Source organism: Lutra lutra, chromosome 12 (genome assembly GCF_902655055.1).
Source record: "Lutra lutra chromosome 12, mLutLut1.2, whole genome shotgun sequence".
Lineage (NCBI taxonomy): Eukaryota > Metazoa > Chordata > Mammalia > Carnivora > Mustelidae > Lutra > Lutra lutra.
Window position 1 is genome coordinate 25,132,929 of NC_062289.1, and position 23,269 is coordinate 25,156,197.

The 23,269-nt window shown below is 50.7% G+C and overlaps 1 protein-coding gene across 3 annotated transcripts; it reads right to left on the reverse strand.

Annotated features, from left to right (window-relative positions):
- Nucleotides 1–252: 252 nt before the first annotated feature.
- On the reverse strand, nucleotides 253–23,062 carry LIPG (lipase G, endothelial type). 3 transcript variants are annotated; one of them, XM_047698182.1, is made up of 10 exons: nucleotides 22,855–23,062; nucleotides 18,650–18,831; nucleotides 16,816–16,995; nucleotides 14,901–15,012; nucleotides 9,783–10,004; nucleotides 8,145–8,387; nucleotides 7,276–7,396; nucleotides 6,402–6,620; nucleotides 4,321–4,425; nucleotides 253–2,268 (listed from the first exon to the last, which is right to left on the reverse strand). In XM_047698182.1, the coding sequence occupies exons 3-10, from the start codon at nucleotides 16,993–16,995 to the stop codon at nucleotides 2,235–2,237; spliced, it is 1,236 nt and encodes a 411-aa protein (XP_047554138.1). In that variant the 5' UTR covers nucleotides 18,650–18,831; nucleotides 22,855–23,062; the 3' UTR covers nucleotides 253–2,234. The 3 variants fall into 3 exon arrangements, with proteins under 3 accessions (XP_047554138.1, XP_047554136.1, XP_047554137.1); XM_047698180.1 differs by lacking the exon at nucleotides 22,855–23,062 and adding an exon at nucleotides 21,592–22,069; XM_047698181.1 differs by lacking the exon at nucleotides 22,855–23,062 and adding an exon at nucleotides 21,592–21,970 and having other exon boundaries at nucleotides 253–2,256.
- Nucleotides 23,063–23,269: the final 207 nt, after the last annotated feature.

Below are 23,269 nucleotides of genomic sequence, written 5' to 3' on the forward strand. Positions count from 1 at the left end.
AAATAAATAAATTTCTATCTTGTTCTTCAGTGAAAGGAGTTATTGTCCACTTCCTACCTATAATTAGTATCAAACAGAGAGTAGAGCTTATTTGAAAGTAACTTTTTGTCAAACCCCAGGCTTGGGCAGCCATAATTCTTTCAAATATTAAGAACTGAGATGCCAGACCACAAAGCATTGTATAGATTTTTATTATTTTACTATTAAAAATTTTCAATCTCAAAATTGGTTAATTTTAAAATAAAAACTAACCATATATTTGTTTTTATACATTATATACACTTGAGAAATAAATAGTGTTGTAAGTGTTTAAAAAAAGAAAAAACAGCATCATTATATACAAATAAGGCTTCAAGCCAAATGTATAAATACATGACCCACCGAGGAATTGATTCCTAAGGCTTTCATTACTAAAAACAGAAGTCAGGAGTAATCGGGACACACAGTCAATAACACGGGCTCCACTTTGGCTAGAAACCATTCACAGAAGCAACAGAGGAAGCACACAATTTAAGAAAACAACCTTGAATTCAGACTTGACTGGTTACGTCTTCGGAAGTTTGGCTTTGACCAATGATACAACTTTGGCACAACACGAATGATAGATGGCACAACTACGTCCTTTAAAAACCTCAATCTCAATACAAAGAAAATCACTCTTCTCCCCCAACCTGACATCACATATCCCTCCAAATAAATCTCATCCATAAAAAGCCCGGCCTCTGGGCTTTCAGTTGCTTTCCTGGTTATATATTAATAAAAGGGTTTATGATTTTATGGAGGGCTCTAAAAAACAATTCCTTGCTCGTCACATCTGGGGCACACTGGTGGGAAAAGGCTACGGACCTCTTGACCAAGTGGCAGAAATGAGCACACTACGGACTTGCCTCCCAGAAGTCTGGGTCATCCCTGACTCCACTGCCAACTTGGAATATAGTTCCGGGCATGTGGCCGAACCCCGCGAAGCCCCAGAGTTGTCAAGCAGAGACATGAGCTGCCCTGCACCTCCCGTTGTGAGTCTCTAGTTAGGTGATGCACATGCAAATCTTTGGAAAAGTATAAAACACTTTCCCAGATATCACATCTATTCATTCATATTAAGACCAGGACTTGAAGGCTTTTCTGAGCTCAACACAGAGAGGTAGAGGAAGGCAGTCCAAGGAGGAGGAAGCGCTCTATTAAATCTTAGTGCCAGCTCTGCTCCACGGGGGCTGGTTTCTGCAGGAACGGACCTGTAGAACAGATCCATAATGCCTTCTATCTTCCTAAGCGGAAGATTCTGCTCTGAAGCTGTCACATTTGACGACTGGCCACCCTTCTGTCCCCAGCACGTACGGCACTCTGCTTGCTCCCAAGCAAGTGATCAATGTGTCACTTTTCCCGAACTGGCTGAAATCCCTGAACGCCTGGGATCCCCAACTCTCACACCCTGTAGCCCCCAGCACCGCCCCCCTGCAGTGTCCCTCGTGCCCCTCATTGCACGTATACCCCTGGATCACCTACAGTGGAAGGGAGTTTAGAAATCCCAACCCGCTCAGATTCTAAGTCTGGGGAGGTTTATGAATGTGTCTCCTGCCATGTGCTAATGAGGGTTAAGTGCTTAACAAACATTTGTCCAATCAAAAAATAATCAACAGAAAACCAAGAAAGCCAATGATGTGTGCTTTAGAGAATGAGCCGGAGAGCAGGACGGAATGGCTGAAACGTAACCAGGAGTGATCAGGGCAGCCCACAGAACCCCAACAGTGAGGGCCTCGCCACCACCCCAGATCGTCACCCCCTCTCTCTAGATGAACGAAGTCATAGGTCTGCCATCCAGACATGAGTCAGCTCCCAGCACAACGACCGCTCCCCACCTCTCAGGTCAGGTCTGGCTGCTGACAGCCTTCCACGTGCTTCCACAAGTGTTCTGTATCAGGGAAAGCACGGACTCATCTAGTCCCTTAGAAACCAGCCCGGTGTGCACAAGAGACCCCGGGCCTTTGACCCTTTGCACACAGGTTTGGAGTTAGAGCTATTCTAGAGCAGCAGGAAACAGCAGGAACAGCAGTGCGTGGTCCCCTCTGGTGAGAAGTCCCAACCGTCATAGGAGGTAAGATCGTAGGCCCAGCAAAGAGACTCCTCCAGGTGCTCAAGGGTCCAGGCCAAGAGGGGTCCTTCCATCAGGGGCATCCTCAGCCGTAACTTTCCTCTGTGTCCCTGGAAGGTAGGGGTGGGCAGGCCTGGCTGGCCCGTCAGAGAAGATCCGTAGCAAGGCTGTAGGGAATCCTGTAAGAGAGGCGCTCGGTCATTCACTTGGCAAACATGCCAGCCTGCATTGAGTGTGCGCTCTGTTCACCTCAACACCAGGGTTTCTTACATACCTGTCACACTCTTTTACTTGCTTCCTATTCAGAACAAGAGAAAAGGGTCCTGAATGCCTCCTCCTCCCCCTCTCCCAATGAGCCACGGATTCACTTAGAGAAACACAACACTGGGGCACAACACTGGCTTCCTAGCTCCTTACACCTCAGCGCTGGCTTGCACAGGCTCAGCACAATACTTATCCGTGCCAAACACACACACACACACACACACACACACGCAGGGAGAACTATCCATGAGTCCTCTTTGCCTTGACTTTGAAACACAAGAGAGACTGTAGAATGGCAGGAAGGGGACAGGACAGAATCCAGGGATCTTGACTCTAATCTCAGCTATGCAATCATGCAACGGAACCTCCCAGAACCTCAGTCTCTTTATCAGTGAATAGGTGAGGAGTATCTGTATCGGGGGAGAGAACACTGAAGGCCTAACCTATGTCTAGGGATGTCAGGACCTCCTGGTGCTAACGTATTACTCGGGCTTCTATTATTGCTTTCTGTTCCTTTGAGGGTAAAGGAATGGATGCCTTGTTGTCTCAAGGAGGCAGTAGGAGGTGAGTTACATCATTCTCAAGTGTCGTAAAGTTCTGGAGCGGAAAAGAAGAATAAAATGTCTTATCATAAGATACGTTATCACAAGAATAACGATAGGAACAGGGATCCTCCCTGGGCGTGTCCAATCCACAGGACTGTTCTGAGAATTGATGAAATCAGTATTGGGGGAAGCGCTTGGAAATGTATACATTTGAACACAAACATAAAGAACTAAAATTACTATTAGAACCGACTATCCTACGGGCCTGCACTAGACTGAGCCGCTTCATTAGCTGGGCAATTTTCGGAAAGCTGCGCGTCCCATGATCACCAAGCTTGTGGTCAGGTTGGTGACCCTGAAGAGCAGACAGAGCAGTGGGGATGCAGACTGGCCCCCGGGGCTGGCAGACGGTTCATCACAGGGGACCCCAGCCTGGGTGCAGCTGCTTGGTAACTGATACCCAGGTCAAGGCGAGCAGGCAAAACCTCCATGCTCAAGAAAGACCACAACCTTTAGAGTCAAGCAACGTGTTTCAAATGTTCACTCAGCCATCACCAGCTGGGAGATCTAGAAAGAACGACCCAACTTCCCTGAGCCTCAGGGTCCACAACAGCACACAGGGTTAACCCCACCAGCATCATGGGGTTGATGACCAAAGTAAGTGAGATAGCACAGGGAAGGCGCTGGGCCCAAGTGGACACATGCCACGGGATCGGTGTACGGTGACAGCATTATTACCCAGCACCTCGGTTGGGGTAAGCGGTGGGGGCCGGGGGGGGACCATTTCCAACCTCCCCAGCAGTTGCTTAGGCTCAGAAGCTCTGGAATGAACTTCCTCTTTGGATGCACCTGCTGCCTCACACCATGAGACCAGCCTTCCTTGATTCTGAAATAATGGGACTCCAGCATGGGGCACCGGGGCACAAGATGGGCCTTCTGTCTGATTCAGTGCCACACACACGAGCATGCCTGCTTCTCAAAGACAGGGAGAGCTGCCAGCTAGTATCTGCTTACACCACCTGGGGCTCCAGAAAACCTCAACATGGGGACTGTATCTGGCACTTCTCCTTTCCCTCCCACCTCACTCCCCACTCCAAACTGGTGCCCGGAAGGAAGCCAGGAGCCCTGGAACCTTCCCACAGCCCTGGTCGCCATGGAGAAATTCATTCTAAGATAGCCTGATGCCAACAAGGCCATGGGCTATGAATGTCTTCCCGGGGAGGCAGAACAAGAGGCAGAAAGACACAACCACACTCTGACATCCTCTACTCCACGGATTGGTCCTTCTCCTTCCAACATGTCAGCTTCACAAGAGAAGGGATCGGTTGTACCGGTTTTGTTCACTGCTGTGTCCCACGCACCCAGAACCAGATCCAGCACACGCCGGGGCACCAACACACACTGCACAGAAGTCCCAGTTACCTGGTTTCATTTTTCATTCTCCAGCCATCTCGACACTTGTGGAACCAGAGCTCTCGACCGGGGGAGATGCTGGTGTTCTCAAAGTCTTGCACACAAAAAGTTAATCTAGAAAAAAAAAAAAAAAGTTAATCTAGGAGGAAAGGGAAACCACCAATGTAGGCAAAACTCGCTGGGCCTTAGCCAGATGGTGCTTTCTGGATCCAAAGTGGACCAAGCAAGGAGGAAAGGGTGCTTTCATCCTGCCACAGCCTGACCCAGACCTCTGGACCTCCCCATTGCTGCTGCAAGAGTCCTAAACACGTCTCCTGGGACACCTGTCATGATTGGGTTCATGTGACTTTTCATCACGCCCCTTCCACTTTCCTCCGTCCATCCACCCAAAAGTGGCCTACCTTTCAAGGCATAGCCTCTCTGAAGCCTCCCTGATAGCCCAAGCTCTTGACCTTAATAGAAAAGCATATTGTTACATAAGTGTTGTTTTTGCTATGGTCAAAACCTTGTATGGCATGGAGTTAATTGGGAACATTTTGTCTTCTTTTAACACATTATACACCGCCCCGAATTGCTCATGGATACCCATACCTGTGGTGGAACTCAGGATACCTCCAACGGGTGCTCAGAAATACCCACTAACAAGCATAACTGAATTCAGCAGTGAGTCAAAATCAAAGATTCAGAAACTGCTCAACCAAGATCATGGGTAAAATCAGTACTCAAATAACTGTTTGACTGTAACTTAGAGCCAAACCATATGGACCTCGACGGTGTGTCGTTAGCATGACCCTATGACCAAAAGACGTATATGGGGCACCTGACCCTGATGTATGGGACGTGATGACTGAAAGGACAAAAGCCACATTCAGAACAGGTTTAAGAACCTTTACCAGGAAGCCCAAACAGCCCATAAACACACAAGAAGGGGACCTACCTCGTGGAGATCAGGAAATTAAAACACATTAACACAACATTAAGAGACCAATTCACCCCCAACAGAATAGCGAGGGGCCCACCAAATGGAGGTGAGGAGGAGGGAAAGGGGAACTCTTACTCTCAGACTGTCGTCTGAACACTTCGGAAGGAAATTTAATAACATCTCATCACACTGGAGAACATATTTACTGTAACCCAGAGACAGGGGAAGGGCGTGAAAGGGCTCTGGCTCCCCCAGTTTCCAGGTTTCTAGGCCAGAATCACTCAGACAAGGGACCCTGGCCTCCACCCACCCTCGGTCAAACTGTGCCCCCAGTGATGCATAGAAATGGGACACGGGAAGAACTGTAATGGAGAACACAAAACAGACTAGGAACAGAGACGGTGGAGGCTGCTTCCTATCATCCCAAGGCTGGCAGTGACCTCCCAGCAGTCCACACAGAGCTGTGGCCAAGGAAACCCTCTTCTCTTTACCAAGGTCTCGAAGGCTTCCCTGACTTCCGCTTAGAAGTCTGCTCAGAGTCAAGGCACGGTTTCAGAGGCCTGAAACATTCAGGTCTGGAGCGCTCATGCCAGGCTGAAGTTGAAAACCAGGGGGGAACTGCCAGCTGGCATAGCACCGAGGATTCTCTGTTACTTAATGTCAGGGCCCCACCCATAACCTGGACTCACAGCCTCCGAAGGAAGGGTACAATGCTCTGAAAATCGGGTGCTGGGGAAACCAGGGCCTCAGGCAGACCTCATCCCTGGGGACTCCCCAGGCTTGCTGCTGGAGTCTTCTCTGGACAGGGGCAAGCAAAGATAGGGGCACGCACCCAATAACACACCAATGAGCAAGGCAGTGCTCCTAAGGGATCCTATTCAGGAGAAGCCCTCCTTCCTCTGGGCCAACACAGGGTCTGGCAAACACAACCGAGACTGGACCCCAGCCCCCACGTTGCCCACCCCCTCAGCTGAGGGTCTGTAATCAGGACACAAGCCACACAATGGTTGACAGAGGTCTCAATGCAGAATTCCCTTTTCCTTACAAAGGTGTCTACAGTGTTGGCTACGTGCTTGGGGCAGGGCAAGGTTGGAAGTGCGTGCTCAGCAAAGGAGAGGACACGGTGGAGGCAGACGCCCTCTGCTAGCGGTTGACACGGGGTCCTTACCTCCGCTGAGTCTCCCCAGACTTGACCCGGATGCGCCGGATATTCAGCTCCTGCTCGGAGCTGCGGGAGTGAGACAGGTAGCTGCGGAGCTCCTTCCACAAGTTGTACCAGGACTGAGCTGTCCCCTCCCAGGTGAGTTTGATCTTCAAGAGGTCTCCCAGGTCCTCCTCGGTGTAGACCAGGAAGGTGTTGGTGGCATTCAGCCCTATCTGCTCCACTCTACAAGGGGACACCAGGGCAGGCATCACCGACCTGCTGCTGGAAAACTGTCCCACTGTGTGGGCTGATACGGTGGCTGCATCTGCCCCCTGGGGACCGCAGAGAAATGGGCCCACAGACACTGGTCTTCCGCTAAACTCCCCAGCCCTTCCTGCCTGTCCCTCTCATTTGACACTTGGGGGCCTGTCCCACCCCATTTGTGTGCGAGAGCGAGTGCACACACATCTGATCCCCCAACTAGACCCTGAGCCCTAGGAAGCAAGTACTTTGATGACATCACTTGGTAATCCCAACCCTGTGTGCATTCGACAAAATACACACCGATTGCTATGTGCCCTTCCCACAGACAACTAGAAACGGTGCAGGAATGGCGTTTATGTTCCAAATTTCCTACAGCCTCAGGTGTCAGGCGTTGCCTGAAATGAAACAGCAGTTTCTGTCCAGCCGACCCAGCAGCTTCTCATGCTGCTGATTCATCCAAGGGCCTCCCTCCTAGAAAGGGCCTGAGTCAAGGGCTTGGTGGAGAATGTGGACCACAGATGCTCTGGAGCCACCCAGCCCCTCCCCTGCACACGTTTGCACATTCCCACGCTCACCCATTCTTAGAGTAACTTGTTCCTGGACCTGAACCCGTCAAAGGGAGCTTGTGACTTACATTTCCAAAGGCAGAAGCTGGGAGTCTGTGCTTGCACCATAAAGGGTGACATAAAAGTTGGGTTCGACTTCTCCCATTGTCTTGTAGCTGAAGATGTGGATTTTCATCTGATAATGGTAAACTGCAGAGATAGCAGAACAAAGGCATTCCTGAGTTTTGCTGGCCATCTCTGCACACTCCGACTCAAACTGAGTCACCCAGTACACTGAGTTTTGAGGGGCTGACGTCCCTTTGGTCCAGCCCAGCCTCCAGCCTCCAGCCCCCCTCTGCTCTTGTTCCATGCAATGGCATAAGGGATCACTGCAGTATCAAATGAGCCCCAAACTCGGAGTTCAGGGAATGTGGAGAAGGAGGGGGAGTTCCAGCCTAGGAACTCTCAGAGCCGGAGCCATGTGACCTTGAATGAAGGACCAATGCATTAACTCTTTGAACCCCAGCTTCCTCACGTGTAAAATAACAACCACAAACCCCTCTGGTCTTAGAGCATGTTACAGAAATGCAAGCCATGACTGATGCCCTGTTGGTCCCATCTCAGATGTGTCATGACACTCAAATGAGGAAAGTATGACATCGCTTTGCAAAAGGCCAATGCAAAGAAATGAAAAAAATCCTATCTTCACACAAATTTGAGAGATCGACACTGCGATCAGGGAGGGCCACTGCACATCATGAAAGGGGTCCCCACCACTTATTTTTAATGATGAACTTCCCCAGGGCACACACAGCGTCATCTGGTTGGCAATGACCTGAATTTTCACTGTGCCAGCCCCATCTCCCGGGGCTGGGATGTGTCCTGTCCACAGCACGCTACTGAGAAGAAAGGAAAAATGAAGGGCCTCCCTCAGGGCACCGTGGGGATGGTGGGTTACCTCTGAAGGGCATGCCTGCCCGGGTTTTGAGATACATTTTGCTGTTCCTCTTGCTTCTCGTCTTCTTCGCGTTGTAGCCGATGCTGTTACACCGGTTCTTCCGGCAACTGAGACAGATCCCCTTTTTGAAGCGGTTTGAGTCCGTGCACTGGAACGCAAAACTCGGCTTGTCCTGATTCACCAGGGAGTCGACAAAGAGGTGTACGGCCCTCTCGTGCTCGCATTTCACCACCTCCGTGATCGCTGGTGGAGCAAGACACAGGGGACACACAGCATGAGCCTCTCACCAATAGAGATGGTGGCCCCGAGGCCCACAGAGGTCAAGTACTTCGCTCAGAATCACACGATCAGTGTGAGTATGATTTGGATCTTCTGGCCCATGGCACATCATTATCTCTTCTAACCAGAAGCTAAAGCCGATGGTTCCATAAATCCTAGGACCTTAAGAAAAATTTGACAAAGCCATCCCACCCCTTCCTCAGTAACACCACTAGCCTTAAGGAATACCGCCATCTGATGGGGGTCCTGGCATTGACCTCCAAGCCTCGTGGGGGCTGCTTGAATAGTATCATAGTGGGAGAGGGCTACAGTCTTACAACAGAAGGAGACGTAGCAATAATGCCAGGACCTGAGGCAGTGAGCGAGCGGGAACCCGGAAGAGACGGGTCACTGCGGCCACGCATCAGTTTCAGCAGCAAATTCAGTTCAACTCAAGACTGCTGAGAACAGGCTCAGGCATTTAGAAGGTAAATCATAAGTGAATGGAGACATCATCTTGGTTCTCCTTCTTTAAAATGTCACAAAAAATTAAATTTTAGTGCATCCATTCTGTACAAGATTATATACTCTTCAAAAAGAATAAGGAAGAGGGGTGCCTGGGTGGTTCAGTCAGTTAAGTGTCTGCCTTTGGCTCAGGGTCCTGGGATCGAGCCCCACACTGGGCTCCCTGCTCAGTGAGGACCCAGATTTTCCCTCTCCTTCTGCCACCTTCCTGCTTGTGCTCTCTCATGAGCTCTCTCTCAAATAAGTAAATAAAACCTTTAAAAAAAAAAAAAGAAGTCAAGTAAATCTATGTGCTCTGATGCTGAAGAATATTCACTGTATGTATATATATATATATATATACATATATATATATATATACTGACCGAGAAAGGAAAGTTATAGAACAATGTGAGTTCAAAAAATATAATTTCTTTCTCTCACGTGCACACACACACACACACACACACACACACACGTTTTCAAAGAAGAAAAGATCGGAAGGATACATACAAAATTGTTCCTATTGGCTACCTCTGAAGAATAAAAGAGGGAGTGGGAGAAAGCGGTTAGTTTTTGCACTATGCAGTTCTGCATTGCTTTTTTTTTCCCCAACAAATGCATATTCCTTTCCTTATGAAAAGAATTTAGCCACTAATAACTGGGACCTCAAAGCATGAGAAGACCAAGCAGAGCCCCATAGATGGCTGTTAACAAGCCTATAGAAGGACCAACTGTACAAGAGGTTTGTAGCCCCCACAGGGGTGTAGGGGGTATTATGAAATGAACTGTTGGGAGCACCACCAGCTTGGGCTGATTTGCGAGATGTGATAACCGAGTCAAACCTCTCCATGAAGCAGAAAATAAGGAACCCACTTCCATATGCGATTGACCCCAAGACGTCATTGAGCCCACAGCCCGGCTGGAAGTCACCCCCGTTGGGGTAGATGTCAATGTGGCCCACAGGCATCTGAATCCCGATGCTCAAGCCGAAGGAACGTGTGTAGGTGTGGAGGACGTCCACGAAGTCCGCATCATCAGGGGACAGCCTCTTGTGGATGTCCACCCCTTCAAACAAAGGCCCGGCAGGATCCAAACCTACAGCAGAAGGGGGAGCCAATACCAACCATGTCAGGTATACCAAATCCATGAGTCCTGAGTTACAGGTAAATTCACATGAGCACAAGGAAGGCCTTCTCGGAGCCAAGCCCCATAAATCTGGAACCTTGTGATGCCCGCACTTGGGGAACCTGCACTTTCTTCTGAACCCCTCGCCTGTCCTCCCACCTCAGCAGACTCAGAAAACCGGCTGCCAGATTCACAATGACCTGCAGCTCCCAGGAGCCCCAGCCTGTCACAAATGGAGCGGTTCTAGAAAGAACTCAGGCTGGCCAAACTAAGCCATTCGTCCCATTTTTTCTGCCACTGAAAACCTTCCAAAGCCTTAATTAAGCAGGCCTTTTACAGAATGACCAAGCTCCCTGCATTTTCTGGAGGGAAGACTCAGTTTATCCAAATAGAGCTATTTGCATGTGGACTGACTCTTCCCCTTCCTTTAATGATGAATCAGGCCAAAGGGTGGAATGGCGAGATCAGGGGTGGGGACCACACCAGACACACTGAGATCCATATCTCAGGCCCCCAGAATTCCTGTATTCTGCAGCAAGAAGGTGAAATCTTTTTGCCTGCAAACTTTCCACACTGAACAGGCAAACAGCAATGTAGCAAGAACTGGTTCTCACATTTGAAACAGCACAATATCACTGGGAGCTTGTTGAAAATTCAAATTCTACTATGCTATAAAAAAAAAGTCTGGAAGGAGGGGCATCTGGGTGGTTCAGTTGGTTAAGGGTCTGGTCATGATCCTAGAGTCCTGGGATCCAGTCCCACATGCGGCTCCCTGCTCAGCAGGGAGCCTGCTTCTCCCTCTCCCTCTACCTGCTGCTCCCCCTGCCCTGCTCTCGCTCCCTAACATATAAATAAAATATTAAAAAAAAAAAAAAAACCCTCTAGAAAGACCACACAAGCCGCTGGCAACCTGTGTATATTTGCTGCAGGTGGAGAGGGTGGGGAAGGAAAGCGAGCAGGTAGTAGCAATAAGAAAAGAGACTTATTTTGGAACCACATGAATGGAAACCGTTCAGAAAGAAGAGTTTGCAAAGCATGCGATGCAGATTCCCCAACCCCCTCGAGATTCTGATCATCAAGCCTGGTGTGGAGCCCCGAAATGTGTATTTATGCCCCCAGGTGATTCTAAAAGGAGGTAGTCTATGAACTAGATTGGGAAAAACTCCCACCATCCATATCATCGATAACATTGAAACTGAACATCTTAATCCATACAGTTCATGCGAGATATGAAAAGATTAAGGCCTTGTCAGTGTAAACAGCAGCCGCTATTACCAAGCTCAAGTAATTATGGGAGCCAAATTCATGCCAGCCTGGACGGCTCTCTGCCCTACAGACACAGGGAGAGAGCCTGGAGAAAGCTGGGAATACTGAGCACAGTTTAGTCTAGAACAGTGGTTCTCAGCTGGGAGCGATTTTGCTCCCGGGGGGACATTTGGCGATGTCTGGACACATATTTGGTTGTCGCAGTTGTGGGGGAGGGAGAGAAGCCACTGGCAGCTGGAGGGTGGAGGTCAGGAAGGCCGATAAACACGCATCATTGCTCGGGTCAGTTCCCACGACAAAGCATTCGCTGACCCCGAATGGGAACAGTGCTGAGGCCGAGGCACCGCGGACTGGAAACACCACATCAGAGGGGAGTTAAGACTAAGAGCAGAGTCGTCAAAGGAAGACATAGGTGACAGAACCCATCGGATCCCAGCACAGGAGAACCAGGGAGCACACTGTGAGGCTTGAATCACTTCGGTGATTTCAGACTAAACAACAGGCAGAGCTATTGTCTGGAAAGGACAGTAAACTTATGAAACTCGTCACTCAGGAGAACTGTAGAGACTGAAAGTTAGCAGGTTCCGGAAGAAGGTTATAGAGAAATGCCCATATGACCAAGGCAGAAAGGAAGCCCCGGGCGGCCTGGTGGTTCAGCCACAGCCCAGGGCCCCAAAGGAAGACGGCACGAAAGCAGTGACCCCTAGCACAGCCCACAAGGACGTAGTTCAGAGGCTTCCGAGGGCTACAGTACCAACACAAGCAGACTCCCCCTGCCTCTTGCTATGTTTTCTGGAAGAAAGAAAAAAAAAAGAGAGAGAGAGAGAAGACCATTCTGCTTTGCAACCAATACAAGAGAGGGGCTCTTTGCTTGATATGAACAAAAGTCTCCACCAGACGGTCAGTGCCATGGAAACCAAGCTGGGCTGGAGGAATGTGGGCGCCTGACAGGGCTTCTGGAGAAGATGGCCTGGGGGGGGGGCTTCCTGGGGGGGGCAGGCTGAGCCTTCGCCTACCCAGACTCACCCAGCCTGACACAGAGCCAGCGCTCACAGACGCTGGGGAAAAGTTGCACAATTTACCTTTATAAACTAGGAATAGGAGGGAGAGCTTGTTCCCACCAAAAAAAGAATAGGTCGAGAACCGCCCCTTCTTCCATTCACCAAAGTGCACTGTCCCGCAAATGGAACGCGCACATACACGCGCATACACACCCGGGAAAACCTTGGCACTCTGGCCTGGCAGGGCCGGGCCGGCTGCATTTCAATCGCTGTTTTATCTCCACCCACAAAGGAGAGGTGGGATGGCCTAGCGGCTAGGTATGGGTTCTGCAAGCTGACAGACAGCCTGGGCTTGAATTCCTAGCTCTGCTACTTAGGATGTAAGACATTGTACCCATTATTTAAGCACCGAGTCCTAGTTTCCCATCTGTAAAATGAAGCCGAATGGCCCCTTCTGCCCCACTGCAATGTGTCTTAGAGATAGCATGAAGTCCTCCTCACATCTTAGGTACTTGACATTAGGAAGCATCTGGCCCAGTGTCTGTGCAGAGAGGACATTGAATTCATAGTTCTTGAATGAACAAATGAATCTGCTTGTTTACTTGTAACTAACTAGACACAGGTTCAATTAGAAATCTATGATCTCTTCCCTACTAACACACAGACTTCTCTCAAAAGGTAGAACTCGGGCAAACCCCAGTCTACAACTCTAATTCAAGCAAGTCTAGGGTTCAGGTGTCCCCCTGTTGGCCTCCGTACAGCAGCATCACGGGTCTCAGGACCCCACACAAGCTGCAGTCTGGTCCTTCTACTAGTTGGGACCACCCTGTTCCCAGGCCCATGGGAAGTCCACCAATGGAGAGGGAGGGCACTCCCTGCTCAGACCTTGGGCCTCCCCCATCGGACATGCACAACAGCACGCATCAGGTGAGCCACATACCCTCGGTGGGGTTGCTTGGCAACTAGCCAGAGGGTACTTCTTCCCACTGTGCTCACCCAGCGCCTGCCCACAGGGAAGGCTGGAGAAAAGGGGCGTGCCCGGACAGGGAGCCGGCCCTCAGAGCACTGATTAGCATTCGGCCAGCAGAGCCTGCATCTCAGCAGCCGCCACCCAAACAGGCAGGGGTAAAGAGCTGGAAAACTCTTCCCTAGCCCCATCTCATTTCAGATTCAGAAAGAGGGAACGGGAGGATCTGCGGCTTGTCCTTGCAGCCAATGACTCTCCTGGGCGGCAGAGGGGGATGGGGACGTGAACAAGGCTGGTCTCGCTCTGAAGCATGGTGCCTCTCACTGGGGGCCAGGGGAGCTGCTCGGACAATGGACCCCAGAGGGGCTTACAGCTGAACAGCTCTGCACCAGCAATGGGTTAATGAGCAGTCACGTGGCCACACAATCACTATCCACCTGGACCCTGGGCCCCACAGGCTTGGCAGACAAAAATGAGGTTCTCAAGCTACGCTAAATCAAATAACTAGATCCAAAGGAGTGCGTGCGCACACGCGCGCACGTGTTTGTGTGTGTGTGTGTGTGTATTAGACTGAAGCCCAGGGATGATTGGAGGCAGGCCAATGAAATTTCACAAATACATTATGTTTTTAAATCTACCCCACCAGCACAGTGCTAAAACCTGAAAGTGTGCCTTTACTAAATCGTTGGTTAGCTAAGGACTCCCTTCTTCCTCTTTTAAAATAAAAACACTGCTGGGAAAGAAATTGATGACATCTCTCCTTCTCAGTGACCACCCAGTTGAGCCCTTGGTATCTTGGAGGTGAGAGAGAAGCTGGGAGTGAAGATGAGTCTGAGAATTCTGGAAGGAAGATAAAAGTTTAGGGCAACAAATTTGCTATTAATTTCAGCCTGGGGGAAGCACAAAAATGGGAAAGAAAATCTTTTACACTTTTCCACTCATTAGATGATTTAATCCAAACACACATCAGAAGCTCAAGATGGAAAACACAATTTTTTTCACTGACGACCTGGGTACCAATATCAGAACGGCCTCTTTAACGACAAAGTTGAAGCATCCATTCTGAACAGAAAATTACCACTAATAAACGCTCCAGCAAAACATTGGGGAAAGGCTGTCGGTGGTGAAACAGAAATAAGGCAGAATTCAGACTAGAATCCGGCACTCATTCATTTCCCTAGAGACCCTGAGCATCACTTGTAGACAACGGAGTGAGACTCCGGGGTTCACCCCTGTTCTGCATGTAAGCTATTAGCTGTTCACCCCCTGCCTGTCGGACTAGACCAGTGGTTTTCAAACTGTGTTCTCTGGTGCTCTGGGACCTTGAGAGTTCTCTGGGGAAGGCAAAGGCCCCATAGCAAAGCAAGCACTACCCACTGTCTATCCAGCTTCCACCAGAACATCCCTTCTATCTGTTTCATATATCAGGGTCCCGCACAAGTTCAACTTGAAAGAAGGACTCTGTGTCTAAAAAGAACACTGGAAAGCTCCAGATTAGATATCCTCCGGCTCCCTTCCAAAGCTAACTGTCCATGGCTCCCTTGTGCAGGAGTACTCCGGTGCAGAAAGCCAGCTTGGCAGGGGAGCCGAGGGAGCTGGGGGTGAGCCCATAGTGCAGGAAGCAGAACCTACCTGTGATTCTGCCCACCGTGCCTTTCACGAAGTTGCCAGCATACCCAGCCACGTGAGCGCCGAGGCTGTAGCCAATCAAGTGGACATTGCCAAGAGAAAAATCATCCTTCTCCTGTGGGAAGTCACAAAAGTGACCGTGAGTGATGTGTGTGGTCCTGAGCCCACAGGGTCACCAACAGTTCAACAATTCTATGGCGACAAGGAAGAGCCAGGGGAACCGGGGACAGACACTGGACAGGGCATGGCCCGCACTGCTGGCAGTGAGACAGGGATGGGATGTCGCCAGAGAAGGGGGGGGCAAAAGGACTTTATGGAACTTTAAATGCTGAGTGCTGAGGGTAGGGTGGAGGTTATGACTAGAAGCCACATCCCTGACCCCTGGGCTACATTTCCATTCTCTCGGGCACTATGTGGGGCACCCGACTACTGGAGACTAAGCGCCAGCCATGGCCTGCAGCAGCCTGCTCTCTCCCCGCCTCTTAGGCCCCAGGAGCTGCTGGCCTGCTCACCACAAGCCCACCTGGGATACCCAGAGAGAGGGTACTTCCCTGGCAGGGTGAGGACATGGGCCCTGGACCCCACAGCTCAGAAACCCAGCTCTACAAAACCACCCAGGCAGAGAACTTGAGTACTGCTCACCAGCCCTAACCAGGATGCTGCGAGGACTCATCAGACTCCATGGGCAAAAGGAAGGTCAGACTAGAATTGCCCAGACCATGGGGTCACTTTGCCAGTACACCCCTGCCTCCGGGTAAGTCCACCAATCTCAGGCAAATCATTAACCTCTACAGAGTAAATGTAAGACCTTGAGATCTGTTTTCTACACTTAGTATTTTAAGCGTGGCATTAGACTGCATTTGTTGGAACCAACCCTCTCCTTCCCCTGCCACCCTTCAGAGAAAAAGAGCAGACTTCAGGAATTTTTCAAGATTTCAGGCTGGTCCTGGCTCCTGACTATTCCCAACCTGAGGGCATGAGCCAGTAATGACCCATCAGTCAAATTTTCTTCCAGCAAATAAAGCAACAGGCAAGATCCAGAAATATATCAATAACTTGAAACGCTTTCCAAGTTCCAGCTTTCTAAGCGTTTCAAGCAATACTTAATTCAGTAAAAATTTGAATCCCAAAGACACTCTTAGGCTCCTGGAGTTCACGGTAACACAGTCTGAGCTGTATTTTCTTTTTTTTTTTTTAATTTAAATTTTATTATTATTTTTTTAAACATATAATATATTTTTATCCCCAGGGGTACAGGTCTGTGAATCACCAGGTTTACACATTTCATAGCACTCACCATAGCACATACCCTCCCCAATTTCCATAACCCCACCCCTCCTCCCACCCCCCCTCCCCCCATCAACCCTCAGTTTGTTTTGTGAGATTAAGAGTCACTTATGGTTTGTCTCCCTCCCAATCTGAGCTGTATTTTCTTAAGAAGGTTCAGGTTCGGGGCGCCTGGGTGACTCAGTCGGTTAAGCGTCTAACTTCAGCTCAGATCATGATCCTAGAGTCCTGGGATCAAGCCCTGCATCGGGCTCCCTGCTAGGGGTGGGGGGAGCCTCCTTCTCCCTCTCCCACTCCCCCTGCTTGTGTTCCCTCTCACTGTCTCTCTCTTAAAAAAAGGGCAGGGTGCGCCTGGGTGGCTCAGTGGGTTGAGCCTCTGCCTTCGGCTCGGGTCATGGTCTCAGGGTCCTGGGATGGAGCCCCGCATCCGGCTCTCTGCTCGGCAGGGAGCCTGCTTCCCCCTCTCTCTACCTGCCTCTCTGCCTACTTGTGATCTCTCTCTCACAAGTCAAATAAATAAATAAAATCTTTAATAAATAATAAATAAATAAAATATTTAACAAAAAAAAAAGAGAGAGAGAGAGATTGAGAGAAGGTTCAGGTTCAAGATCTTGTTCTTCAGAGTAATTACCTGCAGCCAATCAAGCATCCTTGCAACATTGTGTCCCACCACCCTGGTGTTATTGACTGCGTCTGTGTAAAGCTGGTGGGCCAGGGGAAGCCAGTCAACCACGACGACATTGGCTTCTTTCTCTCTAGTCTGCAGGGCTGACACCAGCTTGTATAGCCAACTTTCAAACATGCCACTCATCTGCAAAGAAAACAAGACATTTTTTTAAAATTCTTCCTATGGGCTTCTTGAGTCCCGATGAATACAGAATTCAGTTCCATGACCCTCTCCCCATCCAGTTCCAGAACTTTCACAATGGCTGCTCAGACAATAAACATTTGCACATGAGCACGGCTGGCCACAGACAGAATCACTACATGTTGGTTTTCCATTGCTCTTTCTATCTTGCTTTTCCCATCAAATCTTCATAGCCGGTGTCTTAGGCTGCCACCCACTGTCCAGTAGGGCCACTATGAGGTAAGTGTTGGTGGCCATTCCGGCCTGGGGTTAGCCTGAGTCACTGTCACAGACAAGCAAGTGGCCCCAAAGGCAGCTGGGAAGGGTTGCCCTGGAGAATTAGCTTCTCTCTCTCAGAGACTCAAGGAGATGCTGCGTCCTAGGCAAATGCAGAGTTAACAGATGACCCCTTCCCACAGCCCATCTCTGCCACCCCTCTCGATTCCAGAGTAGGGAAGATATCTCCCTGGAATCCCAAATTAGAACTCAGAACACATTTTCCCACAGAAACAAAGCTATAAATAGGGCCTAGGTCCAGTTGTAAACCTATCCACATGTACAGAATTCGATAAATAGATTTTCTGTGCCTGGCCTGGGAACCCAAACGCCATTTACTATCTTGCTTCCATGGGAAACTGCTGTTCCAAGCTCCAAACAGATCACAAAAGAACTTTCTGGAATGCAACCCATTTGTAAGTTGTCTGCAGTTTGTATTTGCATTTTGACAGGGGCCTTAAAAAGGTTCAATTGTATGATTCTACTTGTAGGCTGTGGGCTGAGGATGGATAGCCAGGCCCTCACCATCCCTCCAGGTACATTAGGTAGATGCGGAATTACCCACCCCCCAACCCCACTCCCAGGCCTGACCCCAGCAGTTGGTGATAGACCTAAAGACCCAGAAAGCATGTAACGGATATGAATTTCTCATCATTAAAAAGAAGAATGTCCCCTCCCAATTAGCCCAGGCAGAAACCTGCTCACTTAACGGTGTCATTTTCCTGCAGACCATCATTATATGATTGAATAAACCCCCTCGCTGGTCAAAAGCTTCTAAAGCTGGGCATTAAAGCCCTTTTTTGTTGAAGTTTGTCATGGGCCTTTCAACGTGAATTGCCCAGCTAGGGCACATAAAGAGCCCCAATGCCTTTAACCAGAGCCATCTCTATGCAAACAGGAGGGCACCATGCCAACGGTGGCCAGCGAGCCAGGCCAGCTGGCTCTTCATAGACTCTCAGAGCCAGTCAACTTGCTGCCGTTCAGCTCAGCTCTTAGGGAGGGATGCCCCCCCCGCTCCCCGCAAGGCAGTGGTTGACCAATGTAATTAAGTATAATTAGAGGGCCCCTTAAGAGCCAGTGGAGCTGGGCTGCTGCCTTCAGGAGAGCCACTTTCTGAAAGCCCTCTGTGTGCCGGCATTAAATACCACCCTGCTGGAGTCCATATTGCCCCCTCAGCGAAGGGCCCATTACATTCTTCACAGCTGTCTGCAACACAAGCAGCCCACAAGAAAAGAGGGAGAGAGAGAGCAGAATCGGGAAGCACCAGTCTTCTTTTTAATTGACCAAAACAAAGAAAACCAAATCTGGTGTCAAGCTGCAGAGCTCCCTCCCCCGGGCTCACCGTCCATCCATGAATGATGAAGAAGGTTTTGGCGGTCGTGTTGAAGCCACAGTCTTCCAAGGGCTGGTTGTGGCCGAGCGACAGGTAGCATCCTTCATGGTCTGAGTCCCCAGACGTGCGGAGGTTGAATCTTACAGGAGGTTTGGCAGAAACCCCTATATGGCTGGATTTGTGGCCCTCATCTGGGGGAAAAAGAACAGCATGTCGGTGCATCTAGCAGGCTTGGACAGCGAGAGATCTGGAGTCTAGTTCTAGTTCAATCTTGAACACATTTCTTAATCCTCCGGGTTACAGTTTTTATTCCCGCCGAATGTTTTCTCCTTAATTCCCAGGAGAGTTGCGAGGACAGGATAAAGGGACAGCTCCTCCACATTGAAGAATTTTAGTTAGTCACTAGTCCTAATTACAGTGAATTACTGTAACTCTGAAATAAACAGGTGTCTCTTGCTTTCCTTTCCTCTTCCCTATCAAATGAGTTCTTCCCTCAAGTGACGAATTACCAAAAAATGTTCTAATTTTAAAGGATATTGGAATTAAAGGTAAGAAGCCATCCACTATCATACAATGGGCTTCTCCTAGCATTCCCAGCTGGATTCCAATGCTTACTCCAAAGACCTCCTACACCGTCAGGACTCCTTGCCATGCCAGACACGAGCTAGACGTTCTTCTAGTTTGTTAAATAAATGACTGAAGCCATGAGAGCAGCAAAACCGCTCCTTTCTGCGCCGCTGCTTACACACAGTGCCCAGGTCCCAAAACACAGCGGATGCCCATGAGGTCTCTATGGCCTCTTAACTCAAAGCGCTTTATCGCCATGCTGTTGCGGGACAGTCATAAAAGAACCCCACCCTGCATCATCCAGACATCCAGGAAACTATCCCTTGATAACAGGCTAGGAAATGAGCAAATCAAACTCTCCTGTCACCTAGAGATCAAAGGAAAAAATACCAAATGACCCCTCCAGGAGTTTTCACTTATCCCAGAGCTAAGAAGCAAATGGAATCATGGAAGGAGAGACCAAAATGGTAGAGAAGGTGGCGGTGGGAAGGAAAAGAATACACCAGATGTAAAAAGATAGGGTTCCAGAAAATGCGACTAAATATACATGAGCAGACCTCAGGTTAACTGTCATTAAAGTCATGAACAAAAGCCCCAAGCAGCAGAAATTTGAACCATGGGCAAAAATAGTCAGCCTCCCCAATTCCCACCCAGGTAGCCATTCACAGAGACCAGATGGGGAAACTGTAGGAGAAAAGGACAAAAGTCTTTTGGCATTCCTGGGGCAGATTTGTGGATAAACCCACATATTGACATAAAATGTTCCCCTGAGTATCTGGTCTTCTCGGACCCCAGAGTTCTCCAGCTTCATTCCTACAACTTTCAGCCTGGGTCAGCTCAGCCTCTGGGACTTCACAATTATTCTTGATCCATATGCCTTCACGGCTCATTCTCTTACTTCCTTCAGTTCCTTGCTTGGTGGTCAACCTCACAGTGAGGGAAACCTGACTACCAATTAAACATGCACCACCTTCCCCACCAGCACCCTGTTCCCCCTCTGCTTTACTTTTCTCCTCCTGAGCATCGTGTATGTATTTTAATGGGTTTACCGTCTGTCTTCCCACTACTGAAACGTAAGCTCCAAGAGGCAGAGATCATCTGTTTTGTTCATTTTTGTATTCCCCCCACCCCCGCCCCCGTGAGTGCCTGGCACTAAGCAGGAACACGATAAATACTTTCTCAACTCAAAAGAATGGCCTGGGGCGCCTGGGTGGCTCAGTGGGTTAAGCCGCTGCCTTCGGCTCAGGTCATGATCCCAGGTCCTGGGTTCGAGCCCCACATCGGGCTTTCTGCTCAGCAGGGAGCCTGCTTCCTCCTCTCTCTCTGCCTGCCTCTCTGCTTACTTGTGATTTCTCTCTGTCAAATAAATAAATAAAAATCTTAAAAAAAAAAAAAAAAAAAAGAATGGCCTGCAGATACTCAGAATCATAGAACACAGAAGTTGGAAGGAACGTCAGCGTTTTACAGGAGAGGAGCTAGAGCTGTGACCTCCCCCAGGTCACAGTTCCTAGTTAGTACTAGAACCTGCGGAGTGAAGCAGAGCTTTCCCATTCATTCAAATTAACCTGCCCCTGTGTGCATAAACTGACATGGGCCAACAGCATGCCCATGATGGCTCAATGTAGCAGAATAGTAAGTAGATGAGATAATGGGGTGGAGTTGAGGGGATGTCCCCTCTCCCCTACTTAACTAATTGACTTGGCACCCCCACACCCGACTGGTGACCTCATTCCACCAGGGCAGTCTCCCTCTGATGAAAGAGACTGCCCTATAGAACTCAGAAAGAAGAAAGGCCAGCATCTGGGACGAAGGTGAAGAGAGGTAGGTAGGAAGAGGAACAGCGGTGATTGGAAGGGTCTAAGGGAGGAGGAGGCCAACCCCCTAGGGGGAGAGGCCCAGCAGCTTTCCGTCACGGTCACAGTCACAGTCAGGTTACTCAACCAAATGCTCCCGGCAACCGTGAATCAAACCACAGCCAGCTACCCTGCTCCCTTAACTTTCCAAACACCCACACCCATATTAGAAGGAGGGCACTAGGCAACTTAACTCTAACAACCTTCTCACCTCGCAGAGGACAAGGTTGAAGAGCGGCCCTCGGCCGACTCTGCCGGTTGGACGGCACGGATCCAGGGCACCTTATCATGGGAGGAGGTGGGGCGAAAGGGTGAGCGCGCGCCTCTCGGACGCCGGGCGGGGGACGTCCCCGGCAGAAGCGCCAAGGAGCAAGCGAACTGCAAAGCTGATTAGGAGAGACTGGGCAGTGGGAAAGGCAAGAGGACTTCGCGGGCACCAGGAGGGGCTGGAAAGGGGTCGGCCGGACAGAGAGGGGACGTGGCACAGAGAACTTGGGGTGGGGGGTGATAAGAAGAGTAAGTGCACGTTACCTTGCAGCCGTCCCTCCGGACCAGGGGGTGTGGGGCTTCCCGCGGCAAAGCAACAATAGACGCTCCAGAGGCAGAGCAGGGGAACGGAGCTCCGCATCCTTCCCCGCCACACCCCCTTCCCCAAACAGGACTGAAGCAGACAACACCTCTCGGGGTTTCTAGCAGTCCGCGCAGGTAAGACCCCACGGGGGCAGCCCTCTCTTGGCCAGAGAGCGGTGGCCTTGGCCCGCTGAAGTAGGTGAAGGTGGGAGTGAGAATTTGGCTACTCTGAGCCGTGGGGAGTGGCGGGGAGAGTGAAGGGGCTTGAACTGGATCTGCCCCCACCAGTGCCGCCCGCCCGGGAAGCCAAGACTTGCCGCTGTCACTCCTCGAACTCCCGGCGAGGTACTTTTTAAAAAGTATGGGAGTCATCTGACCCATCGCCAGATGGTGATTTGCATAATTTATTCCCGTCCCCGGACTCTGATTGGTCACACCTTCGCTGACGCCGGAACCCAGGCTCCCCAAAGTTTGAATGAAAGCGCCGCACACCCACCGCGTGGACTGTCCGCACGCGCGGCCTCGCTTCCAGCCCCGCCCGCTTGGCTGGCAGCCGAGCTCCCGCCACCCCACTTCCTCCCAGGGCGGGCTCTCGGACCCCAGATTCTCCGCTCGCCCCCGCCGCCGCAGGGGGGCCACTGCCCCGAAACGCTGCCCCCGCAGGGAATGCGATCCCCGGAGAAGGCGGGTTATCCTTTCCCAAGTGCAAAGCCACCCCTGCGCCCGAAATGAGCTTTCCGCGCAGCCAAGAGCAGGAAGGAGAGTCACCAGTCCACCCCTTGGGTCCTCTCTTCTCGAGCTCCCCTCACCCCCATCGAGGCCCGCGCGCGACAGGTGCGTGCAGAGTGATCCGACTGTAATCGGGCAGAGCTGAGAGGCTGTGGGCTGTGGCCTGGGCTTTTCGGGATCGCACAGACCCTTTCCGTGCCACAGCTCCGCCACGAGCAGTAAAACTTCGGGAAAGGTGCCCAGCGTCCCTCAGGTTGTTTCGTGGTCCGCAGTACTCGGGTGGTAGAAGCTCCCGCAGCGTAGGGATGTTGGGGAAATTAAGAAAGAGAACGTACACCGCTTAGCGCGGGGCCTGCCTAGTGGTAGGATCTCTCTAGCCTTGGGGGTGGAGTGCCAGAGGGATACCAGGCGACACTCCCCAAAGGAACAGTGACCCAGACTTGGAGGTCTCAGACGCGTGACCAGCGCCAAGTCTCGGCGGACGCGCGCAACTACCTGTTGAGTGGAATTAAGCAGCAGCCTTTTACTTTCCTTGGTCACTTTTTCCCTCCTGTCCTTCCCTTTGTTGATCCGCGTCCCTCCTCCTCCCTCTGGTGCTGGCTCCGGTTCCCTGGCTTCCCGGAGAGGCCCCGGGACTGAGAATGTAGAGCGCCAGAGACCTTGGCGGTGAGTTTGCGGCTAACGCCTGAGAGCCAGAGCTGAACCGGGCGGCTGCGCCCCGACAGCCCTCGCGGACGCAGAGCCGGTAGGAAGGGCAGAAGGCGCCACGACGGGGCTGGGCTCCGCGGTCCCTTCACGTTCCAGCCAGCCAGAGCTGGCCCTGCAAGGCTGCACCTTTGACCTCGAGTAACCCCACCGTCGCAGGGAACCGGTCCCACTCTTGCCTGGAGAGGAAGTGCCCGGGCAGCCT

Bases quoted from the DNA above. Each gene is read 5' to 3' on its own strand.
- LIPG (XM_047698180.1), bottom strand. From the start codon at position 21,688: ATGCGGAGCTCCGTTCCCCTGCTCTGCCTCTGGAGCGTCTATTGTTGC. The intron at 7,397-8,144 runs GTAACCCACCAT...CTATCTCTGCAG, and splicing joins GGCAGGCATGCCCTTCAGAG to TTTACCATTATCAGATGAAA. The intron at 4,426-6,401 runs GTAAGGACCCCG...TTTTTTTTCTAG, and splicing joins TCTGGGGAGACTCAGCGGAG to ATTAACTTTTTGTGTGCAAG.